Source organism: Miniopterus natalensis, chromosome 2 (genome assembly GCF_054644295.1).
Source record: "Miniopterus natalensis isolate mMinNat1 chromosome 2, mMinNat1.hap1, whole genome shotgun sequence".
Lineage (NCBI taxonomy): Eukaryota > Metazoa > Chordata > Mammalia > Chiroptera > Miniopteridae > Miniopterus > Miniopterus natalensis.
In genome coordinates, this window is record NC_142082.1 from 165638081 (window position 1) to 165663383 (window position 25303).

The 25303-nt window shown below is 34.2% G+C and overlaps 1 protein-coding gene across 1 annotated transcript; it reads right to left on the reverse strand.

Moving 5' to 3' along the window:
- Positions 1-4551: 4551 nt before the first annotated feature.
- LOC148093908 (natural killer cells antigen CD94-like) lies at positions 4552-14088 on the reverse strand. The gene is made up of 7 exons (XM_087813786.1): positions 14019-14088; positions 13633-13728; positions 12666-12761; positions 8481-8636; positions 7389-7540; positions 5048-5154; positions 4552-4654 (listed from the first exon to the last, which is right to left on the reverse strand). Exons 1-7 carry the CDS (start codon positions 14086-14088, stop codon positions 4552-4554), a joined length of 780 nt encoding a protein of 259 aa, XP_087669912.1.
- Positions 14089-25303: the final 11215 nt, after the last annotated feature.

Genomic DNA, 25303 nt, shown 5'->3' on the forward strand with positions numbered 1-25303 from the left:
TCTGTTCTGTCCTTAGAATCATTTATTTCTCTACAGAGCTCTAGTTCCTTTTATTGGAGAAGAGTATTTAGAAACCAAGATCTGGAAGCTGGGCAGGTTTGCTGCTTCTGGGACTTCATTGATTCTAGGTTCCTTAAGCGAACAACCCTGGGTGACATACTAACCCATATATCCACATGTGTATATTTGTTTATGTATCAATCCATTGTGTATACATTAAGCTAAATATGAGTCAAACATATGTCTCTTACTCTAATCTAGTAGCACAGGATTTATTTGAACCTTCTCTCATTGCTTTTCTGTAGTTTGCTTCTCTGAAAGTGTGAAGCTTGTCTCCACAACCACCATTTATGTATTTGTTTAAACCTAGTGTGTGTGTGTGTGTGTGTGTGTGTGTGTGTGTATCAGTTTCAGAAGTTTTAAACCATATTTTGTGAGAAAAAAATTGACCAACTAGAGTAATATTTACATTCTTTTTCTAATTGTTTCTAACTTGTAACCATACATTTTCCAGTCAAACACCAGTTTCCAAAGCTACTTAGGTCAGTTTTTATTTTCTAAATCCCCTTTGGTACAGCTGTGTTATAGCTTTGTAATATAGTTAGATGTTTTTCACAGTCTGCTTGATGTGATCCCCTGACATCTTAAAGGATGATTTTTTTCCAGTTCCTGTGAGTCAATTATTATTTCAAAACAAAAAGTAAAAATAAAACACACACAGCTGAAAGCCATCAAAGAATTAAAGAAGGTATTTGCATTTTATGAAATAAAAACAACAATAAAAAGATTGTATCCAGAATTTTAAGTAACTTGTTAATTGGAATTTTAAAAAGGCAACTTGAATGTGAAAAAGGCTAATTGTATGAATAGGCAATTCCACTTATTGCCAGAGATGTTTATTGCAGCATTATTGGTAGAAGAAAGTGAAAAATACTTGAGATGTCTCAGGGTAGAGAAATAGATGAGTGAGCTGTTATATATTTCATACAATGGAATTCTTAACAGGTTAGAATGAAGTTGTAAATTCACTTGCATCAACGTGGGTAGAAGCTGGAAGACATAATGCTGAATAAAATAAGTGCAGATTGTGCATAGTGATAATGCCATTTAGGTATCCTTCTGCTTTGTATGTTGTTCACTCATAATCATGTCATATACAAATCAGCATATAATAGTACATATGTAGGCATATAAAATATGCAAATCATCAATCTGTATTCAACTATAAGATCATGAACAAAATACACATAAACTTCAAGGTAACAGTTGTACATATAGACGAAAGTGAATGGGCTTGGGAAAGGGTACAGTATCCTTCCCAAATATATCTGGATCTAAAGCAAAGGGACAAAATATCAGAATTTACTACATCTTCAAAGTTAGGACTTATGTCTGTTATAATGCTTTTTGTACTTTAGAAATGTTTCTAAAATATAATAAAATATAACCTTGATAGAATTGAAAAGGGAAATAGAGAATCCCACAATAGCTGAAGACTTACACACTCCTTTACTAATCAATAGAATACATAGTGAGCAAATTGGTGAGGATATGAAGACCTGGACAATTCAATAATCTCAGCTCTGCCTTGAGGAACTAGAATAAGAAGAAAAATAAAACCCAAATCAAGCAAAGTGAGAAAATAACAAAATTAAGAGCAATAAGTAGTGAAATTGGAAATAAGGAGATAAAGAAAATAAATGTAATATTACGTTTTTAAGGAGTGAGGAGTTCTGCCCCACTTTTTTGAGAGACAGATGGCCAAGAGACACATGAGAAAATGCTCAATGTCGCTAATCATCAGAGATGCAAATTAAAACCACAATGAGGTATCACTTCACACCTGCCAGAATGGCTGCCATCAATAAATCAACAAACAACATGTGCTGGTGAGGGTGTGGAGAAAGGGGAACCCTAGTACACTGCTGGTGGGAATGCAGACTGGTGCAACCACTATGGAAAACAGTATGGAGGTTCCTCAAAAAATTAAAAATGGAGCTGCCATTTGACCCAGTGATTCCACTCCTAGGAATGTATCCTAAGAATCCTGAAACATTCATCAGAAAGGATATATATACCCCGATGTTCATAGCAGCACAGTTTACAACAGCTAAGATCTGGAAACAGCCCAAGTGCCCATCAGTAGATGAGTGGATCAAAAAGCTGTGGGACATTTACACCACGGAATACTACGCAGCTGGAAAGAAGAAGAATCTCGTACCCTTTGGGACAGTATGGATGGACCTGGAGAATATTATGCTAAGTGAAATAAGACAGGCAGAGAAAGACAAACACCACATGATCTCGCTTATACGTGGAATCTAAAGAACTTAATAAACTGATGAACAGAATAGATTCAATGACATGAAAGCATAGATGAGACTGACAAATGTCAGAGGGATGGAGGAGGGCGGGTGGGTGGAGGGGGACAGAGTAACCAAAGAATTTATGTGCATATATACACAACCCAAGGACATGGACAATGGTGGGGAGAGGGCCTGGGGAGGGGGAAGGAATGGGGTGGAATGGGTCATTGGGGAGAAAAAGGGACATCTGTAATATTTTAAACAATAATAAAACTTAAAAAAAAAAAAAGAATCTGCATGGCTTAGAATTTTTCTGCACAGGAGATTTGTCTCATCTCCCTCATATGTTTATCCAATCATTCTATACTATTATGGATTCATAAATATTTATTTTACATTTTGAGTTATAATTCAATAATACTTTATTTTGTTGCCCAGATTGTTTCAGCTTTGGCTACTGGGAATTCTTTTCCCTGGCTCCTGTATATCTATTTGACATACCCCTTCATTTTCAGCCCTTCCCTACTTTCCAGAACTACAGTGATCCAATCTCATCTTGTATATTTCCTACCCTGTCTTAGAATCAGTCATTTCTGCAGCAGCCCTGATTCCTTTTGCTGGGGAATGGAATTGTAATCAAAATATGGCTACTAAGTGAAAATTTTCTTTTTGCAAAAATGAGTCAAAACAATATTGAGAAAAGACAAAGTAGAAGAACTCACATTACTTCAAGACTTACTATAAAGTATGCTGTGCACCTGAAAATAATACAAAATAATATTGAATGCAAACTTTAAATGAAAAAAATAAAATGGGAGTTCCTATAAAGTCACAATAATCAAGATATTTGTGAAAGCAGATAGACACTCAGATTAATGAAACAGGATAAAGATTTGAAATAGATCCACATAAATGGTCAATTGATTTTTGACAAAAGTGCCACAATATTTCAATAGAAAAGTAGTATTTTGAAAAAGTGGTGCTGAAGTATTTAGTCATCTATATGCAATAATTTTTAAGAAGGAGCTCAACCCATACTTTGCACCATATACAAAAATTAACATGAAATGAAGTATAGAATTGTGTGTAAACTTCAAGTTCTAGAAGAAAGCATAGGGGAAAATTTTCAACCTTTGGTTAATTTAAAATTTCTTAGGACAAAAATTTTAAATCATGAGTGAAAATTATTGATTACACTTCATCAAATTTATAACTTCTGCTCTTCTAAACTTCTAAAATCTTGTTCTAAAAACAATATTAAGAGAATGAAAAATAAAAGACTAGAAGACAATATTTACAAAACATATGTTTAATAAAATAGCAGCAACCAGGATATATAAAGAACTCTCAAAATTCACTAATAAGAAAAAAAACAACTCAATACAAATAAGCAAAATATTTTAATCAATATTTTATTATAAGAGATATACGGTTGTCCAAAAACACATGAAAAGATGGTTAACATAATTTATTCATTAAGGAAATACAAATTACAACCACCATTAAATTATACTGCATCCTTACTGAAATGGATTTTAAAACTGAAAATATTGAATTTTGGAAATATGCGAGCAAATGGAACTTTCATACACTGCTGATGCAATGGCCACTGTGCAAAAACAGTTTGATAGTTTACTTACTAATAAGGAAACTAAGACTCAGAAGTTTGAACTAGCTAGAAAACACATATTAGTGCTGGTGCAGATCTTAAAGTCATATCCAATTCAAGATACTCTTCTCTTTCCAGGACAGTCTACTGCCTCTTAAAAATAAGGACTGAAAGAGAGGTGCATACACAATTCACACAGAATAATGAGTTTAATGACTGTTGGCATTAACTCCCAGCCCCAGTGTGCTTGACAGTGACTGTAGTTTGCAGGATTGTTTGCTCAGTCTGAGCAAGTTTCAGGAATAGAGTAGCCAGAACTCTGCTTCCTAATCCCCATCGGAAGCACGCATACTCCATTACTACACCAGCCTGTGCTCATAACCATTGGAATTTGGCAGTCTTCACGTGAGAGGGGCAGAAGTGGAGGGTCAGTTGTACCTCATCGTGAGGCACCCAATGTTCCAGCCACATCTCAAGCAGAGGCTAGAATCCTGGTACAGCCCAGAAAAAGGCAAGGATATTCCGAAATGAGACACAGACTCTAGAACTTCCAAGAGTCTTAGTTTTTATAAATAAAAGTTATTGTACTTGTCTTCTGTTGTTGTGTTCTCATTACTAGCTGGCAAGATAAGCAATTTACTTCTCACAAATATACTGCAAGTATTTGGAACAGTTCCAAGCAGCCATCTTCCTTTGTGACATCCTTGCACAGTTTCCATCATTTGACTCTTGCCAATCGCTTAACATAGAATAAAAGCATATAGATGATGTAAGATATTCATTCACTATTGCAGACGCAATAAAAGATATTGGTCTGAAGTTAAGGTGGAGAGTTTTTCTTACGTTATAGAAACTATACCTTGGTGCCCTAGTCTCTCCTAAAGAGTACCTTATGCCTTATGAGCAATGTAGGCATGCGGGAAAAAAGGTTGAAAAGATTCCATCTCATGGACTCATTTACTGAACTCAAGTCCTTTCAGTATGTGTGTGTGTACATGTGTATGTACTATATGTGTGTGTGTGTGTGTGTATGGTTATATATGAGTGCGTGCATTTTTCCTATACATTTTCAGTCATGTAAACATGAATCTATGATTATAAAACTTAGTTGGTTTCTATTCTAGAGACTTACATTTTGAGAAAGGGCTGTGAGCCATCTTCCCACGTCCAGCATCTGCTATTTTCTTTACGAGACAATCCAATCCAGGAGAAATAGGATATTTGGCTTTGAATGAACTTCTGTCATAAAAGAAATAATTTCTTTGAGTAAAAATCTTTTTATGTTTCTGAAATAAAGTAATAATCTTGTTAAAATTTTTATTATTGTGAATAACAATTATAGAGATCAATTTCATCCTGATTTTATTCAAATTATAAAATAATGGAATCTCAGTTTTCGGCATTTCATTAAATATAGAGCCATAATTGAGACAAAAAGCACACTCTTTTAGTGTAGTTGTATTTATTTAGACTTAGGACTGAAATTTCTTAATTTTTTTTCAAATCTTATGCCTGTAGCTCAAAGATGAGTTCTGAGAAAAGTCTAATTTCTACTTTGGGCTCCAGATGTGAAAGCTATGAGATTTCTACTAATGTTTTCTTGTCTTCCTCCACAAGTACTGTGGCTATTTCTTGCAAAATGGACATCTTGAGGAAGTAGTCCTTACGCCATCAGAAGAGGTGTTTATGTAGCTGGCCGTAAGTTATTTGAGAAGTATAAAAGTGATATTCATCTTGCACTTTAATTTTTACAGAGCTTATGCCCATAAGCTCTCAGTTGATCTTCCTAAATATGCTGGACAGAAATTATACCCAGTTTCCTTTTTGTTTCCCACACCTTTGAGAAGATGATGAAAGGTTAGTCCCTCTACTCAGAAAGAAAAATACATATGTGTCTAGACATAAAATTTAGCATTAAATTTCAGGGTTTTCATATGTTTTTATTTCTTATTTAAGGTACCCTGTAGGAAAATTAGGACTTTTAGACTGTGAAACTCATTCTTGGACCCTCTGTGTATCCTTGGATTCCCAAGTTAACATTTCTCATGTCAAAAGATGCATTAACAGTGGATAAATCAATGAAGATTATAGAATACAACATCTTTTATAATGTTCTTCTAAAATTCTATGTCTGTAAAGAGACTGAGGGTGAAGAAACTAAGTTAATGTATAGACTGTGGCAGGAAATGACAAAGTTCCATGGGTTAACACTTTTACTCCTTTTCTACTATTTCTGTAATAATTCAGGGTGGTATGAGTATAACTAAATAAATATTTCTAAAAATCAGGTCACCATCCATTTAAATCCTATAGTTTTTATCTAAGAAGACTATGAAGGATTTACTCACAAAAAATGTCATTATTGATTAATGTTAAGTAGGGATAGGTATCAAGTTATCAAAATTGCTCCCTTTTCTGGACACTTTTCAATATATTATATTTTCATAAAAGCTCTTTACCTTACCTGTAAACGAAGTTTGACTTTTTAAAATTTATTTTATCAACAACAATTGCAATTTCCTTTTTTTAAAATTGAGATATAATTGACATGAGATTATATTAGTTTCAGGTATACAACATAATGATTTGCTATTTGTATGTATGTGACATGATCACCACATTAAGTCTAGTTAACCTGCATTACCACACATGCAGTTTTTTGTTGGAGTGAAAATGAGGTTAATCCAGACTTTGCAAAAGTTTTCTTTCTGGATTCAAATATAGTTTTGTTTTGTTGATGGTTTTCAAGTTCATACTTTTTGAGTTGTTGAAAGCCAAGTGTATGAATAATTGGACTAGTACAGAAAATGGAATGATTCTTTGTGGCTACTAATCTGTGTTTGAGAGAATATTAAATGATTATCCTTAACCTGAAATGTTAGGATATATTAATTTTTGCACAAATAATGGTAAATTATTTCTATATTCAAAGCAAGATATAACAATAAAGATTATAAAAATTCAGTTCAGTTTTCTTTGGAAGCTAGGATGAGTTAAAATTTAAAATGATTTAGAAATAATTACTTCCAACTTCAAATTTATATAGAATTTTTCTTTTTTTCTCAAGCTCAATGGTAATGCTGTACTTCTTGACTTTGTTAGAGGAATAGTGATTTTTTGAAAATAGTCTGAAGCAAAATTTCTATGAAATTATTTATATAAGGTATACAATTATCCTTGATAAAATAGTATACTTTAACGTTAACTTTTCCCTAATTTCTTCATGTTTGACTTTACAATTGCTATCTTGTGAAAATTTTATTTTGGATGAATTAGATGAATTAAAGAAAATTCTAATTTAATTCCCATTTGTATTTGTGATTTTAGCATGAGCACTGTCTGGATCTGAATCACTTTACAACTGTAAACAGTGCTAAGACACTCAAATATTGATAAGCATTAAGATTTAGGGAATAACTAATGGCTAGTTAAATATATGCAGTATGAGATGGAAAACAGAAACTATACATCACCAGTTCTTTTTCATCTTCTATTTTCATAAGTGTGGAGGACATTTCCTTGCAGGATTTCCTACTCTCTTCAAAGGTCTTCAATTCATGTGAAAAATAATAACATTTCTCTCCATAGTATGACCATTTACTTTCACATGTGCGGCATTTGCTTCCTTGAAAACAAAAGATATTCCCCAGACCACTCAGTGTGTATCCTGAAAAGAATGTCTAGGGATGAGATATTGAGAAATCCTGCCTACTCCTTCTACAAACATTTATTTGATGAGACTGATAGTCTTCATTTCAGCTTTCTAAAAAAAGCCCTGGACTGGGAAGAGTGTTATAGTACTTATAGTTCTCCAACTCTGTTCATCATTTTATTAAAATATTCCAAGAAAAATTTCTAATTAGATTGACATTTCCCTTATAACTTAAGCAGAAAGGAGCTAACAATGGGAAGCAGCTTCCTTGTATTCTCTAGACCAGCCATTTTCAACCAGTGTGCCACAAGAATTTTTAAAACTTGCAATACCTAACTATTTTAGTCAGAGGCACTGACTTCTTTTCCCTTAGATTGTCCAATAAAAAAATTACAACAGCCTCCACAGCAATCAATACCTATTAGTTGTGAGTCAATGAAAATTGTACTTATTTTTTGGTCAGATCAGCAAAAAATATAATATAATTTTTGGTGTGCAGCAAAATTTTAGTGATTACTTCATGTGTGCCATGAGATGGAAAAGGTTGAAAGTCAATGCCGTAGACTGAGTAAAATCTACAGGTACTGGGACAAGTTGAACTTATTACCTGATCTACATACACATGTCATGGGATATAATAATGTTTAGAGAATCTGATAAAGGAGACCTAGGTTTATTGTTTGTTTTCTGTGGAAAAATGATCATTTTGAGAACTGGTTACTAACTTAAAAGATACAATATCATGCATACCCTCTGGGAAAGGTTGATTTTTTTGTTGAATTGGACAAAAATAAAATTTGGTCTCCACAATTTGTTTAATCTATAAGAAAATCCAATTTGAACAGGATATCAGGTGATTGAGAGAAACAAAGGAAAAACTTGGTCTCAATCTTCAATCCTTTTATCTGCATACCTGTGTTAAAGCATTCATCCTTGAAAGTAATGTTTTTAAACGTTGAATTGTCTTCCTGTGTGAGGCTGTCCAATGGTAGTTTCTGTGGTTGGCCTTCCTGACAATTCTGTAAAACTTTATTCGACATCATTAGATCAAAGAGAACATAACATGGGACTGAATATAAAATATGATTTTAATTTTAAGATATTAGTTAATGTTCAGGAATAAGGACCATTTTTATTTCTGTCCATTTTTGACATCTCTCCTCTGCAAGTAATTTGCACACTCATAGCTCATTTGTTGAAAATACATTAATTAAGGACAACACATCTTAGGGGATCTTAATGATACAACAATGAAAAATGCAAAGGTTTTGTCCTGAAGGAACTCGCTCACTGCAATGGGGGGAGTATGCATTTAGAGTACTACAGGATGGGTGACACAAAGGTAATTGAGAGTAGCTGCTAGAACTCGGTAGAGACTTGGCTGACTAAATCTAAGCTCTAGAATAGTGTGACACATCAGCAAGACTTCACATATTAGTGTCCATCTTAAGAAGGTATTTTGTCAATGGAAGAAAAAGAGGTAGGAAAGTGAAAAAGATCAACCATATATTCAAGGTTGCTGCAACCAGTTTTCCAAAGTAAAGAAATGGAGACCGGCATGGTTTGGCAGGGATGGAACTGGGACTACATCAAACTAAAAAGCTTCGGCACAGCAAAGGAATTCATCCTCAAAGTACAAAGGAACCCCATGGTATGGGAGGACATATTTGCCAATGATACATCTGAGGAGGGGTTAATATGCAAAATTTCTAAAGAACTTACACAAGTCAACACCAAAGAAGTAAAGGATCCAATTAAAAAATGGGCAAAGGACCTGAAAAGACACTACTCCAAAGAAGATATACAGATGGCCAAGAGGCATATGAAAAAATGCTCAACTTTGCTAATCATCAGAGATGAAAATTGAAACCACAGTGAAGTATCACTTCACACCTGTCAGAATGGCTCCATCAACAAATCAACAAGTGACATGTGCTGGCGAGGGTGTGGAGAAAAGGGAACCCTAGTACACTGCTGGTGGGGATGCAGACTGGTGCAGCCACTATGGAAAACAGTATGGAGGTTCCTCAAAGAACTAAAAATGGAGCTGCCTTTTGACCCAGTGATCTCACTTCTAGGAATATATCCTAAGAATCCTGAAACACTAATCAGAAAGAATATATGCACTCCTATGTTCAAAGCAGCACAGTTTACAATAGCTAAGATCTGGAAGCAGCCCAAGTGCCCATCAGTAGATGAGTGGATAAAAAAGCTGTGGGATATTCACACTTTGGAATACTACGCAGCTGTAAAGAAGAAGGATCTTGTGCCCTTTGAGACAGTATGGATGGACCTGGAGAATATGCTAAGCGAAATAAGTCAGGCAGAGAAAGACAAATATCACATGATCTCACTTATATGTGGAATCTAAAGAACATAATAAATTCATGAACAAAATAGATTGGTGACACAGAAGCATGGAACAGACTGACGAATCTCAGAGGGAATGTGGGGGTGCATGGGTGGGTTGGGAGAGATTAACCAAAGAATTTACATGCATATTTGCATGACCCGTGGACATAGACAATAGTGTGGGGAAGGCTTGGGGTGGGGATTGAGTGGGAGGTGGAAGGAGTCAATGGGCAAAAAAGAGGGCATCTGTAATATTTCCAACAATAAAGTTAAATGTAAGAAGAAAAAAAAGAAATGGAGAAAACATGACTAATATGGTATTCCAAAGTTAATCAGCACACCCAGAATATAGGTTGCATATAAGGGATATTAGGGAAATTAAACTGGAAAGACAAAAACTGTGTCATGAAAAAGAATAGGTTTTAACTTCTAAAGAACATATTTAAACTACTCATAGAGTTGTGTCCCTTCCAGAATGGTGGCATGATCAGCTCAGCAAAACAGCCATTATGAAAGCAACCCTTTGGGAAAAATCCCCACACATTTAAAATCTTTGAAACTTGTCTCTATTTATACCACCATCAAAAAGAATAAAATACTCAGGAATAAATTTAACAGAAGTAGTGCAAAATATATACTGTAAATCTAAAAGACATTGTTGAAAAATTAAAAACCCAAATAATGGAAAGATATCTCATATTGACTATACATCACTTACAAAAATAAACTCCAAATGGATCAAACAAATAAATGTAAAGGCTAAAACTATAAAATTCTTAGAAGATAACATAAATGTAAACTCTTGTGATCCTGATTAGGCAGTGGTTTCTTATATAAAATGCCCAAAGTACAAGCAACCAACGTAAAATATAGGTAAACTGTATTTCATCAAAATTACAAACTTTCGTGCAGCACATATTACTATCAAGAGAGTGAAAAGGTAACTGAAAAGATGGAAAAAAGCATTTGCAAATCACATATCTGATAAGAGATAAATATATCCATACAATGGAATTTTTTGGCAATTTAAAGAGTACCGTATTAATACATTATGAATGAGCCATGGAAATGTAATGTTTCGTCAAAGAAGCGAGTCTCAAAAGATAATCTAGTATATGATTCCATTTTTATAAATTATGCAGAATAGGAAAATCTCTAGAGACAGAAGTTAGGATTAGTGATTGTTTCAGGCTGGCTAATTTGAAGGGAAATAGAAAGCAACTGCTAATGGGTCTAGGGTTTCTTTTTAGGGTGATGAAAATGTTCAAATATTGATTATAGTTATGGTTGTAAAACTGAATATATTAAAAGCCACTGAAATTTACACTGTAAATGGGTGAACTGTATAGTAGGTGAATTATATGTCTATATAAGGTTACACACACACACACACACTTCAAAGGGGTTTGTTTCGCAAACGAGGAAGCTTAGAGCCAAGGTCATTAAACAGGAGGGTGCTCTTTAACAATATACACAAACAACTGCATACCCTCAACTGACAGCAACCAACTGTAACTTCCTTTAGTGCAAGACTTATCAGTTGCTTACTTTGAATCACCCACCCTGTGTAACATGAAAGGAAATGACCTAGAGCTGTGGTTTGCAAATGGGCTTGATTTTACCCTCCAGGGGGCATTGGCACTATCTGGAGACATTTTGGATGTAACTACTTTCACCTAGTTGAGTAGAGGACAGGGATGCTGTTAACTATCTTAGAATGCACAAAACAGCAGCCCTAACAAGGAATTACCCCACCAAAAGGTCAATACTGCTGAGGTTTAGATCCCCTAATCGGGGGGACGTGGGAATTGCAAGGTGACAATAATAAAAGGTGACTAATGGGTTTTAGGAAGAGAGAACTAACATCTGGTTAGGGAATTAGAAAATACATCATGGAAGATTTAGAAAAGTCATTCATATTTCATAGAATGGGTCTTGAGGAATGGGTCTGATTTCCATAGGCAGAGATAGGCTACAGGGGGAAGGCTTTCCCTATGAAGGGAACAGCATAAACAAATGTGCTGGGACAGAGAAACTTAGAGATCAGGTGGGAAACAGCCAATGATCTACAGTTATTTGAAGCTCATTTGCACATAAAGAATAAAACATAAAATTATTTAGTTGAAATAAGATTAAGATTATGAAAGCAAATGTAAGTAGCAGAGTTTTAATATAATTCAGCTACGAATGAAAAACTTAATGATTTCTCGGCATTTTGATGACATGATCAGAGATATATTTGGAGAAGATTATTTGTCAGTTTCAATAGGAATTTGAAGCCTGTTGATATTCAGATAAATTAGGAGGCAATTTTAATAGTAGAGGAGAAAAATATTGTTGGGTTGTATTAGATGTTTATAAGAATAAAGAATTGAAGTAACTTGAGCTGCAGAATGAAGATCTGAAGGTAGGACTAAGGAACTTGACAGATTATTCAAAGAGGGTGTCAGAGAGGAGAGAGAACATTAATGTGCACACAGCATGATCGACCATCAACAGTACTTCCAAGTAGCTTCCCTGGCAACATCCTGAATGTGAGCCAGGCTTTAAAAGTAAATGAAAGATCAGAAGTTTTTAGAGAACTTTGAAATGGCCAAGTGATTCCCTTAGTTGTGGAGGTGGAGGAGTTTCCTGGGTAGACATGGAGATCATAGCTATGGAACTAGTAGGAAAGACATACAAGTAAAAATAGTAACTCCTAAGGGAGGAGATATTTGGTTCAGGCCCCAGGGCTTGTTTAACTTACCCATGAGTCCCAAGGTTCCAGTTGTTAAAAGGAGGAAGAAACACAAGATTCCAAGAATCACTACAGTGAGACGCCAGGTAAATGGAACTGAAGACACTGCCCAGAGAGAAAAAGAGATTGAGTAGCTCAGCAAAGAAAAGACTGAATTAAAGAGCAGAATTTAGAGGGCAATTTTCTATAAATTCAAGACCCTAATTCTTGAATGTCTTCAACCTTAAAATTATAAATTGAAAGGGATACTAACCAATTTGAAAAAACTATGGACTGAGAGTTAGATGCCTGGGTTCTGCTCCCTATTCTGTTTCTGTGTTTCTCCTGGTGAAGTCACTTATTACAACTTTACAAAAATAATAACCTGATTCATCTCAATGTTTTATGAATACAAAGTGGAATATTAAATATATGGACTTAGTTTTAGAAATGTAAATGTACGTTTACAATATGTCTTTATAAGTCACTTTTATTGATCCACAACTGGAAGATATTTCTTTGGAAATACCATATGCTTGCACACAGATGACAATCTTCTCCTTGGAGCCCTCCTTACTACTGTTCAACATTAGGATGAACCACAGCTACTGCACTGGAGAAATTATGATCACAAACATGAATCAATTCATCTGCATTAGATATTGTGTCTTGGAACTTTGTGGAGTGAGTGATAGTGACATCAGGGGATTCACAATTGTTTCCAAACAAGTTGAAAAGAAATAATTTTCCTACTTGCTCATTTATGTACGTGTGTATACAGCACCCAAACTACATTAATTCTCTGGAATACACTTAACATGGATATTTAATTTTGAACACTGCTTTTCCTGAAGGAGGTAAGATTATAAAATACAGTTCAAGAAACCCCATGAAAATGGGCTCACTGACTCAGCCATTCGGAGCAGTGGTTTCTACCTTATGTATAGGCTATGGAATTGGAGGACACATAAGCCAGGTCCTCTAAAATAAACTTTACCTTTTCCTTTAGATGATGTAGTTCTTGTTCTCTTTGTCTGATTGGAGTTTGAAGTAGATGTTTTTACTTCTGAGTAAGTTACCTGCTCTTTTATCTCTAGAGATGAAAACAGAGATGTGGTTACCTCCTCACATCCACACTAATTCTCACAAAGCATGTAGACTATTAATATGTGTGACAAGAGTTGATACAATAAAAATTTTTTCCAAATAAAAGAGATTTATGTAATTGTTTTCTTCTTACTAACTAAAGCCTATCAAAATCTTAAAAATAAGGTAGACATAATGTATCATGTGCTAAATTATAATGCAAACCTTTAGAGAAAACACTTAAGAAGGAACAGAAAATAATGTCAGAATTGAATAGGGATTAGGAAAAATACTCACTTTCTTTTCGCATCTGCTTCTTGGAAGGAAGATGTTTCGGTTCTACATATGTTGGGTTTTTTTCATTCATCTCTGAACACTTTTGAGATACAATTCTAAAAGACATGAATTGACGGTTCTTATATTTTGAAAAAACCTAATTTTTCAGGTTCTATTCTTTTTAGATTCTCTGTATGTAATTAAAATCAGTATTTCATGCCATTTAACTACTGATGAATGATTTTACATTTGCAGTTCTTTTCCAAGAAAGATTTTGCCTTGGAGTATTTTCTTTCCCCTTCTTATAATTATCAGTTACCGTCTCTCTTTAAATACTTGAGAATGGTCATTTGACCTACTACGCCCGGACTTCTCCAAATGTGGTATTTAATTTAACTTTAAAAGGTTAACAATGCTATAATCTATGAAATATTTGTACTACACTAAAAAATTGTCTCTATCCAGAAAAATACCAAGAAAAATGTTATGTTTCATTTGTATTGTAAAGATATATCATGATACATAATGGGTTATTACAGAATTTCTCCTTCATGAGCTCTCCTGATATTTTTCTATTTATCCTTTCTTTATAATGACTCAGGGACAATTTGTTTCCCATAATCTCCTAAAAGATTATTCCCATGTCTCCCAACATAGTATTAAAAATGAATGCCCTATAATTAAGATGCAAATTGGTTAAGTTGTATGGCATGAGTTGTATTATGCCCATAATATTTGAAGACATAGACTAAAAGCAAGGAATTCTCTGAAATATTAATTTTACTTGCAATTTTTTAAAAGATTAATTGTTTTACTATTTTTAGTGTTATTAAAATAATCAAAGAAATTTATATGAAATAGAATTTTGATAACAGAAATAAATAAAAAATCCTTATGCTCCCTAGTTTTTCCAATGTACCGTTAACTTAAACGCGTTTTGCATGTTACGTTTATAAGATGTTTAAAAATATGTGTGTTCATAATATTCACTTATGATATTTAATTATTTCCCACAAGATAACTTTTCATAAGAAAACATGATTCTATAGTAATACATTTATAATGCCTTTAAAATTATTTACCAAGTCTGTAATATACCAGGAGTGTGGACCTATGTCACATAAATAACCAGTCTATATGTAGATGTGAAATAGAGAAATATATTATTAGATAGACAAAAATTAATAATTAAATAAAAAATGGCTTAACCACTCATATCGTGCCCTCATTGATATGACTATTTGCTCTATTAATGCATTTAGTAAATCCAACAGATATATTGAATTATTTGCTTAAAAAGCTATCAGTTATATTCAGTATTAAAGCAAGAAAACTTTATAGAAAGTAATTCACTTGCAAAGTAATTTTTAATCCTGTATTGGTCAGTCATTAGCCTGCAAAACTAAATGCAGTGGATTTTCAAAAAACCACAATCTATCCTTTGTGCTCTGTATACACAACCAAGTGGCAATAATAACCACCAGATGCCCTGAGAGCCACAGCTATAGATATTGTTGGTGATACCTGTGTGGGTGCTGGCAGTGGAGTCTGGTCCAAATAGGAGAGGGAAGGCCCTGCAGGCGGATGCACTCGATGTACATGAGCTGGAACACGAGGCGATTCTTCTGGGCTCTCTGTGTTATCTGTCCTTGTTACCCAAGAGACTTCAGTAGTGGTCAGCTACACATGAAGGTGTGAGAATACAGCTCATATTTAAGCTTCAGGTTTCATCATCTGCATCCTTTATCATGGAGAAAGATAGTTTTTAAACAGAGAAGATGGGTGGGGAAAAATAATTTAAAGGGCCATGCCTATTTTGCACAGAATACAAAATAACCTTTATTTATTTAAAGACCACTATCACCACTATGATGACCACCATCAAATAGTAATATTCTAAATATAATCTCTGTAACAGACACTAATGTTTGGGCTTTAAATGGAAATTGTACTTAATGAAAAATTTACATTCATCTTGTAAACTACCATAATATTAGCTGAGTGAAAATACATGAACACTAAGTCTCCCCACATTTCTCTCAAGGAGAATCTGAATATTAAAACTTTAAGTTCTTAAATATGATTGGATTGGGAGCCCCTCAATCCCTGGTTCTTTTAAAATACATCTAACTTCAATTGCTTTATTTTTTGAAATAATCTTCCATAACATCTTTTTACAGTCTGTTTTTCAGTTTATTCCAGCATAAATAGAGTATACTTAAACAAAACTTCAGTCTTTGATGATTTTTGGTTCCCTTCCCATCTAATGATAAAAAACAAAACTATGTTAGTTCCCTTCTTTATAGTCTGATACAGTGTTGCCCTACATGACCTAATGGGTGAACAATGACAATGCAGTTGGAATATATGGGTCTTAGTTCAGTAGAAAAAGATTGAAATAGTTTTACCTGTTTTCACCATTCAATCATAATAAAAACAGTAAGGAATGCATTTCAATTGTGGATTTAATTTATTCAAAAGAATATTTGTGAATAGCACATTTGCAAAGATTTTTCATTGAGTTCTAGAATGGAGATGTGATGAGTAATGGCAAATCAATTTCAGAAATTATCTAACAGAGTGAGTATAGTCGAAGGACCACCATAGGTAGACCGTGAAGGAGGAATGTGTTTACCTTCTGGCTGTATGTTCTTTTTGGCTGTGTAATAATCATTTCTGATTTTTGTTCTGCTTTCTCCAGTTGCTGTAGATTTCATCCAAAATAGCAACCTGGCAAGCTCAACACTCACCATCATTGTGATTGGAATATCACACCTTGAAATTATTCGCTCATACCTTTGCTTTTCACATTGGAAGCCCATCAAATGTTTTTCTTTCTTCTTACTACTACTTTTTACACGTAGTCTAAAATCAAGTCTCTGACCCACTTCTTGATTGTTTTTTTCACTATGTGCCTTTGTACGGCAATTTATCTCTTCAAACCAACTATATTTGTAATAATTATTTTCATCATAAAACACATCTGCCCCATTATTCTAAATATTTTACTAATTTTTAAACCTTTCACATTCAACAGAGTTCGCTATAATTAGGTGTCACTGTACAAGTTACCTTCTCTAATTTATAAATATTAATTCACCCAAATTACTGCTCACTTTGCAAGATGTGAGCATTGTACTAAGTATTTGTAGGTATTACCTTATTTAATCCTATAATAATTTGAAATTTATAAACAATTCAAATCACATATTTTATTATTAAATGAAAATACAAACTTATCATCATTGTTAACTTTTGGTTGGCTTTTTTCTTTCTTAATTTCTTTCTTAATACACACATGTTGATAAACAAAAGCATCCAAAACATACAGTACATTGGAGAGTCTATTCCATGTAAGCCTCAGTTAGCCTTCAGTTTGTACCAAGAGCAAAAAAACAATCTTAAAGGACCCAGAATTCAAAATATGTAAAAAAGGAGAAAGTAAAGGAAATGTTAGCATTGGCAACACACTATTTATCGTCTATGAAGTATACTTCTTTTTAAAAATAATCTTCATGGTATTATATTTTTCAAAATATTCTTTATACTGTATTTGTCTGACTATCAAAATTAAGAATCCATTTTTATTTTCTAACTTCCCTTATACACTAAATAATAAAAATACAAATTTATTTTACTTTATGTCCCATTTAATATTTTAATCATTTGAGCCAATAGGTTACAACTATTAGTATTCAGCATTTTGCTATTTTATAAAAGAAATATCTTTTACTATGTAAGCAGCATTAAAGCAAAATTTTAACATGACAATAATCACTCAATAAAATGTTTAAACATTAGGGAAAGAGAAAGATTTCTTTGATTTTTACAAATTGTTGATAGATTTTATATCTTTTCTTTTTAAATGAGTAATAGGGCTAGGTGTTATATGTTGATGCACAAGGAGTATTCTTTCAATATTATTTTTTAAAAAATAATTCTTAGTTTTAGAATGATTTTAGATTTACAGAAAAGTTGTACAGAGAGTAAATAGAGTTTCCTTATAGTATTCATTAGTTTCCCTTATTGTAATCATCTTACACTATCATAGTCAAAACTCAAATTACTGAACTTAAATAGATTGCTAATATTAAAACTACAGATTTTATAACACTTTTATCACTTTTTCCATTAGTGTCCTTTTTCTTTTTTAAGACTCAATTCAGGAAATGACATTTAGTTATAATGTCTCCTTTGTTCTGTGACACATTTACTCTTTTCTTGTGGTCAGGTTTTTTGTAAAATGCCTCTCAATTTTTGTTCATTCTGATGTTTTTTTCATGTTTAGACTGGACTTATATACGAGTTTCCATAAAATCTGCTACATAGGTGAAGTACCCTACTCATCAAGTCTTATTGGAGGTACATGTTATCCACATGGCATCAGTGGTGATATTGGCCTTGGTATGTGGTTAGTGTATGCCAGGCTTCCCACTGTGAAGTCACCATTTTCTGCTTTCCACACTCTGTTCTTTGGAAGGAGCCATGAAGGTCAGCCCACCCTGGGTAGCTTTACACTGTGCCTCCTGAAGAGGGAGTAGTTGAAAATCTTCCCTAACATTTATCTTTTATCTCTCATTTTAAAATTATTCAATCAAATATGCATAATAGTATGGACTCACAAATATTAATTTTATATGTAGGTTATAATCCAATGCTACTTCATTAATTTTGTTGCTTAAATTGTTCTAGTTTGGGCCATTGGAAGGCTCTTCCAGGTTAGCTCCCTTATACTTTTGACATGCCCAGTCTTCTTATTGTTTGAGTACTTCCCTACTCCCTGGCATTGCAAGATGCTCTGAGAACATTCTGTGTTCTCTGTCTTGTCCTTAGGATCATTTATTTCTCTAGGGAGCCCTAGTTCCTTTTACTGGGGAATAGTACTTAGAAACCAAGTTCTGGGAGCTGGGCATGTTTGCAGTTTCTGGGACTTCATTGATTCTAGGTTCTTTAAGGGAACAGAGCTGGGTGATATACTAACCCATGTATACACACATATGTGTATTTGTTCATGTATAAAACCTTTGTTTATGCAGTAAGCTAAACAAGAGTTCATGTTATACAGATGTCTCTTACTTTAATCTAGTAGCACTTGATTTAAGCTTCTTAGGTCAGGTGTTGTTTTTTTTTTTTTTCACCCTTTCAGTAGAGTTGTGTTGTACATTTGAAATATAGTTAGATTTTTTTGGTCAAAGTTTGCTTGATGTTATCCTCTGACATCTTGATGGATGATTTTTTGTTTGTTTTAGTCTGCATAAAAGTTCATGGCTTGTGACATACAGTTTTATGTACTATGACAGATGTATAGAGTTCATGTATCTACTACCCCAGTAGGGCACTGAATACTTCCTTTGCCATAAATGTTCCCCTGTGCACCTGCTTTGTACTTAATCACCCCCTCCTCTAACCCCTGTTCTCTGTGGTTTTCAGACTATAGATTTGCTTTTTATAGGGTGTCATATGGATGAAATCATGCAATACGTATTTTTTCATTTTGTAAAATGCACATAAGATTTATCCATGTTGTGTGAATCAAGAGCCCATTTCTATAAAAATGTTTTATTTTAGAAAACCACATAACAGAAAATTTAAGGTTGGCCTCAATTACATTAATAATGTTGTACAACTATCACCACTGACCATTTACAGAACATTTTTATCATCCCAAACAGTCAATGACTCATTAAACAATGACTCCCATTCCCTTTCTTCACAGTCCCTGGAAACCACTATTCTATTTTCTTTTGCTGTGAATTTGCCTATATTTTGTGTCTCTATTGATTTCCAGGTACCTTATATAACTGGAATGGTATAAAAATTTTTATTTTTCTGGCTTATTTTAGTTAGCATGTTTTCAAGATTTACCCATCTTGTACTATGTATCAGAACTTCATTCCTCTTTATTGCTGAATAATATTCTACTCTATTTATACACTACATTTTGTATATTCATTCTTAAAAACAAAATGTTGGGCTGTTGATGGATACTTAAATTGTTTCCATTTTTTGGCTACTGCAAGTAATATTGCTATGCATAGTGATATAGAAATATCTGTTGGACTTCTTGCTTTCAAAATTATATATATATATATATGGCAATTTTTATGTTTAATCTTTTGAGCAACGTCCAACTATTTTTTATAGTGGTTGCACCACTTCACATTCCTGCCAACAAGGAAAGAATACCAATTTTACAACTTTTTGCCAACTTTTATTATATTTTATTTTAATAATAACCATCCTAATGGGTGTGCAGTGGTATCTCATTATGGTTTTGATTTGCATTTCCCTAATGACTAATGATGTTGAGTAATGACTAATGATCATGTGAAATTTGTCGATCTTTAGGTTGAGTATATTCAAGTTGATTGCTTATTTTTGAATTGGGTTGCTTTTTGTTGTTGAGTTGTCGGAGTACTTTATATATTCTGGATACTAAACTCTTATCAGATATATGATTTGCAAATGTTTTCTCCCATTTGAATACTCTCTTTAGCATTTCTCTTAGATAAGGGCTTATGTTGATAAACTCCCTCAGCTTTTGTTTATCTGGGAATGGGTAAATTTCTTCTTTTTGAAGGATAATAAAGCCAGATATGTAATTTTAGGTTGACAGTTTCCTTTTAGCCCTTTAAATATATCATCCTAATACTTTCTGGCCATCAGGTTTATGATAATAAATTGGTTTATAACCTTATTGAGAATCTCTTGTGCATGATGTATAAACTTCCCTTTTGCTGCTTCAAGATTCTCCATTTGTCTCTTGCTTTTAAAACATTTAATTCGATGGGTGTTCCTGTGGCTCTCTTTGATTTTATCCTACTTATCCTACCTACAGATTATTCAACTTGAATTTGTAGATTGACATTTAATCAGATTTGAAAAGTTTTCAGCCATTTTGTCTTCAAATAACCTTTCTGCCTTTTTGTTTTGTTTTCTCTCTTAATTCTTTCATATGTTCTGTTCTTTTTCCCCCACAACTTTTTCTTTCTTCTTCTAGATTCTATATCAACAATTCTGTTTTCAAGTTCACCAATTCTTTCTTCTGCCTGTTCATCTGTGTTGTTCAACTTTCTAGTGAATTTCTCATTTCAGGTATTTGAATTCCAGTTGCAGAATTATAGCTTGCTTTCATATTATAATTTAGTCTTTTTATTGATTTTCTCATTTTGCTATATGCAATTTTCCTGATTTCTTTTATATGTTTTTGTCCCTGTCATCTCTGTCTCTTGAGCATATTTAAAACAGTTGTATTAAAATTTTTTTGTATTAAGTTTAATGTTTGGGCCTCATGGGTAGAGAAAAGTGAGAAATACTTGAGATGTCTCAGGGCAAAGAAATAGAGGAGTGAGATGTTATATATTTCATACAATGGAAATCTGAACTGAGGTTAAAATGATGTTATAAATGCACTTGCATCAATATGGACAGAAGCTGGAAGATAATAGTGCTGAATAAAATAATTGCAGATTATGCATAGTGAAAATGCCATTTAGGTACACTTCCAATTTGTATATTGTTCATTCATAATTACATCATATATAAATTAGTACATAGTAGTACATATGCAGTCATATAAAACATGAAAGTTGTCAATATGTATTCAAGTATATAATCATGAAAAGGACACACATAAACTTCAAGATAAGAGTTGTACATATAGATTAAAGATGGCAGCAGACAGAGTGGAAGTTACACTGACATTCTCTCCCAGGATCAAACTGGAATTACAATGAAAATATAGAAAAACCATCCTGAACAATCAAGCGAAGCTGAAGACATGCTGGAGAGCACCCTCACAACCAAGGATGTAAAGCTGAGAACAAATAGAGACTGATAGGAAGTGTGGAGGCACAAGAGGTCTGGCTGGGTTCCCACAGGCAGTAGCTGAGGGTCCAGAGGGAGATCTCACCTGTGGGGGTTCCCACTGAGGACTCCTGGGCCTAAACCCTAGGCTGGGCTTCCCAGCCCAGAGCACCAGAACTGTGAAAGGTGCCCACATAGCATCTGGCTGTGAAAAGCAGCAGGATTTCTGTCCGCCAGGGAGACATGGCTGAAAATGCAGACACACTCTTAAAGAGCCAACGCACAAAGTTTGAGTGCAGCCACTCACCTCAGGCTCCAGCAGAGGGAGGGCAGAGTGGACTGGAGCTGTGTGAGGAGAATCTAGGATTGTGGGCTCTGGAGATGGAGCTCAGAAGGCACCCTTCTGGGTTCCTGTTCTCAGTCATTCCCCCATACTGCAGAGGCAGATATTTACTGTCTAAGCAGCTTTTGCTGAGGGAAAAGCAATAGCCCCACCCTGCTAGAAAACCAGAGGAAGTTGAAAGTAAGCAAGGGTTAGAGAACCTGTTTGAAGAAATAATGGCAGAAAACTTCCCTAACCTGGTGAAGGAAAAAGTCACACATATTAGTGCTGGTGCAGATCTTAAAGTCATATCCAATTCAAGACACTCTTCTCTTTCCAGGACAGTCTACTGTCTCTTAAAAATAAGGACTGAAAGAGAGGTACATACACAATTCACACAGAATAATGAGTTTAATGACTGTTGGCATTAATTCCCAGCCCCAGTGTGCTTGACAGTGACTGTAGTTTGCAGGATTGTTTGCTCAGTCTGAGCAAGTTTCAGGAATAGAGTAGCCAGAACTCTGCTTCCTAATCCCCATCGGAAGCACGAATACTCCATTAGTACACCAGCCTGTGCTCATAACCATTGGAATTTGGCAGTCTTCACGTGAGAGGGGCAGAAGTGGAGGGTCAGTTGTACCTCATCGTGAGGCACCCAATGTTCCAGCCATGTACTAGAATCCTGGTACAGCTCAGAAAAAGGCAAGGATATTCCGAAATGAGACACAGACTCTAGAATTTACAGGAGTCTGAGTTTTTATAAAAAAACAACAACTATTGTACTTGTCTTCTGTAGTTGTTGTGTTCTCACTATTACGTAGGAAGACTAGCAATTAACTTCTTGCAAACGTAGTTCAAGACTTTGGAACAGTCAGAAGGAACCACTTTCTTTGCTGTCAACTTTGCACAGTTTTCATTCTTCGACTGTTGCCTATTTCTTAATCTAGAATAAAAGCATATAGATGATGTAAGATATTCATTCAGTGTTGCATACACAATAAGAGATGTTGGCCCAAAGTTAAGGTAGTAGGTTTTCTTACTTTATAGAAACTCTCCCTTGCTGCCCTAGGTTCTTCGTAAAGGACCTAATGAGGAATATAGGCATGAAGTGGAAAAACGTAGAGAAGCCTCGCTCTCTCAATTACTCATTTACTGAACTCAAGTCCTTTCAAATGTGTATACATGTGCATGTACTATATATACGTATATATGGTTATACATGAATGTGCGCATTTTTCTGTATACTTTCAGTCATGTAAGCCAGAATCTATGATTATAGAGCTTCCTAGTTTGTTTCTAGGTAGAGACTTACATGTTGAAAAAGGGCTGTGAGCCATCTTCCCATGTCCAGGAACTGCTGGATTCTTTACGGGACAATCCAATCCAAGAGAAATAGGCCATGTGGCTTTGAATGAAATTCTGTCATAAAAGAAATAATTTCTTTGAGTAAAAATCTTTTTATGTTTTTGAAAGATAGCAATAATTTTGTTAAATTTTTCATCATTGTGAATAACAATTAAAGAGATCAATTTTGTCCTGATTCCTTCAAATTGTAAAATAATGGAATCTCCATTTTTGGTATTTCATTAAATATAGAGTCATAATTAAGACACCCCCCCCACACACACACACACTCATTTAGTTACGTTAAGTTTTTGTAGACTTAGGACTGAAATTTCTTAATTTTCTTTCAATCTTATGCTTCCCTGCATCTCAAAGGTGAGTTCTGAGCAAAGTCTAATTTCTACTTTGGGCTCCAGGTGTGAAAGCTATGAGATTTCTACTAATGTTGTTTTCTTGTCTTCCTCCACAAGTACTGTGGCTATTTCTTGCAAAATGGGCATCTTGAGGAAGTAGTCCTTACCCCATCAGATGAGGTGTTAATATAGCTGGCTCTAAGTTATTTGAAAACTCTCAAAGTAATCGATATTCATCTTGCACTTTAATTTTTACAGAGCATTAGCCCATATATTATCTTACCGTACCTGGATAGAAAATATATCTAGTTTTGTTTTTGTTTTCCACACCTTTGAGAAGACGATAAAAGCTTAGTCCCTCTGTCCAGACATAAACATACATATATGTGTTTAGACATAAAATTTAGCATTCAATTTCAGGGTTTACACAGGTGTCTATTTTTCATTTAAGGTACCCTGCAGGCAAATTAGGACTTCTGGACACTGAAGCTCATTCTTGAACCCTCTGTATATTCATGGACCCCAAGTTAAGATTTCTCATGTCAAACATGCGTTAATAGTGGATTGATCAGTAAGAGGATTCTAGAATATAGCATCTTTTATAATGTTCTTCTGAAATTCTTTAAGTCTATAAAGAGACTGAGGGTAAACAAACTAAGTTAGGGTATAGACGCTCATAGGAAAAGCCAAAGTTCCATGGGTTAACACTTTTTACTCCTCTCCTACTCTTTCTGTAAATATTCAGGTAGGTCTGAGTATAATTATATGAATATTTTTGAAAATCCATGTTCACGGCAGCATTATTTACAACAGCTAAGATCTGGAAACAGCCCAAGTGCCTGTCAGTAGATGAGTGGATAAAAAAACCTGTGGTGCATAACACAATGGAAAACTATGCAGCTGTAAAAAAGAAGAATCTCTTATCGTTTTAGACACAATGCATGGAGGGACCTGGAGAGTATTATGCTAAGTGAAAAAAGACAGCCAGAGAAAGACAAGTATCACATGATCTCACTTTTATGTGGAATCTAATGTACAAAATAAACTGACAAACTGAATAGATCCAGAGACATGGAAGCATAAAACAGACAGATGATTCTCAGAGGGAAAGGGAGGGGGGATGCAGGAAGAAATTAACCAAAGAACTTATATGCATATTTGCATAACCTGTGAACAGACAATAGTGCAGTGAAGTCCTGGGGAGGAGGTGGGAATAGGGTGGAGTGGGCCAATGGGGGGAAAAATGGAACATCTGTAATACTGTCAACAATAAAGATACATTTTAAAATAGAAAAAATATCACATTCACTCCCTTACCTGGTCACTTTTAGGTATATTATATTGTCATATAAATTCTTTACCTTGTCTGTAAACAAAGCAGACTTTTAAAAATGTATTCTATCAACAATTACAGTTTTCTTTTTTTAAAAATTGAGTTATAAATGACATATGAGATTATATTAGCTTCAGGTGTACAACAT

What these genes read in the sequence shown, in the direction of transcription:
- LOC148093908 (XM_087813786.1), bottom strand. Translation starts at nt 14,088, where the DNA reads ATGAATGAAAAAAACCCAACATATGTAGAACCGAAACATCTTCCTTCC. An exon ending in TGGAACCTTGGGACTCATGG is followed by an intron (nt 8,637 to 12,665) that starts GTAAGTTAAACA and finishes TTTTATATTCAG; the next exon opens with TCCCATGTTATGTTCTCTTT. An exon ending in TAGAAGATGAAAAAGAACTG is followed by an intron (nt 5,155 to 7,388) that starts GTGATGTATAGT and finishes CTTTTATGACAG; the next exon opens with AAGTTCATTCAAAGCCAAAT.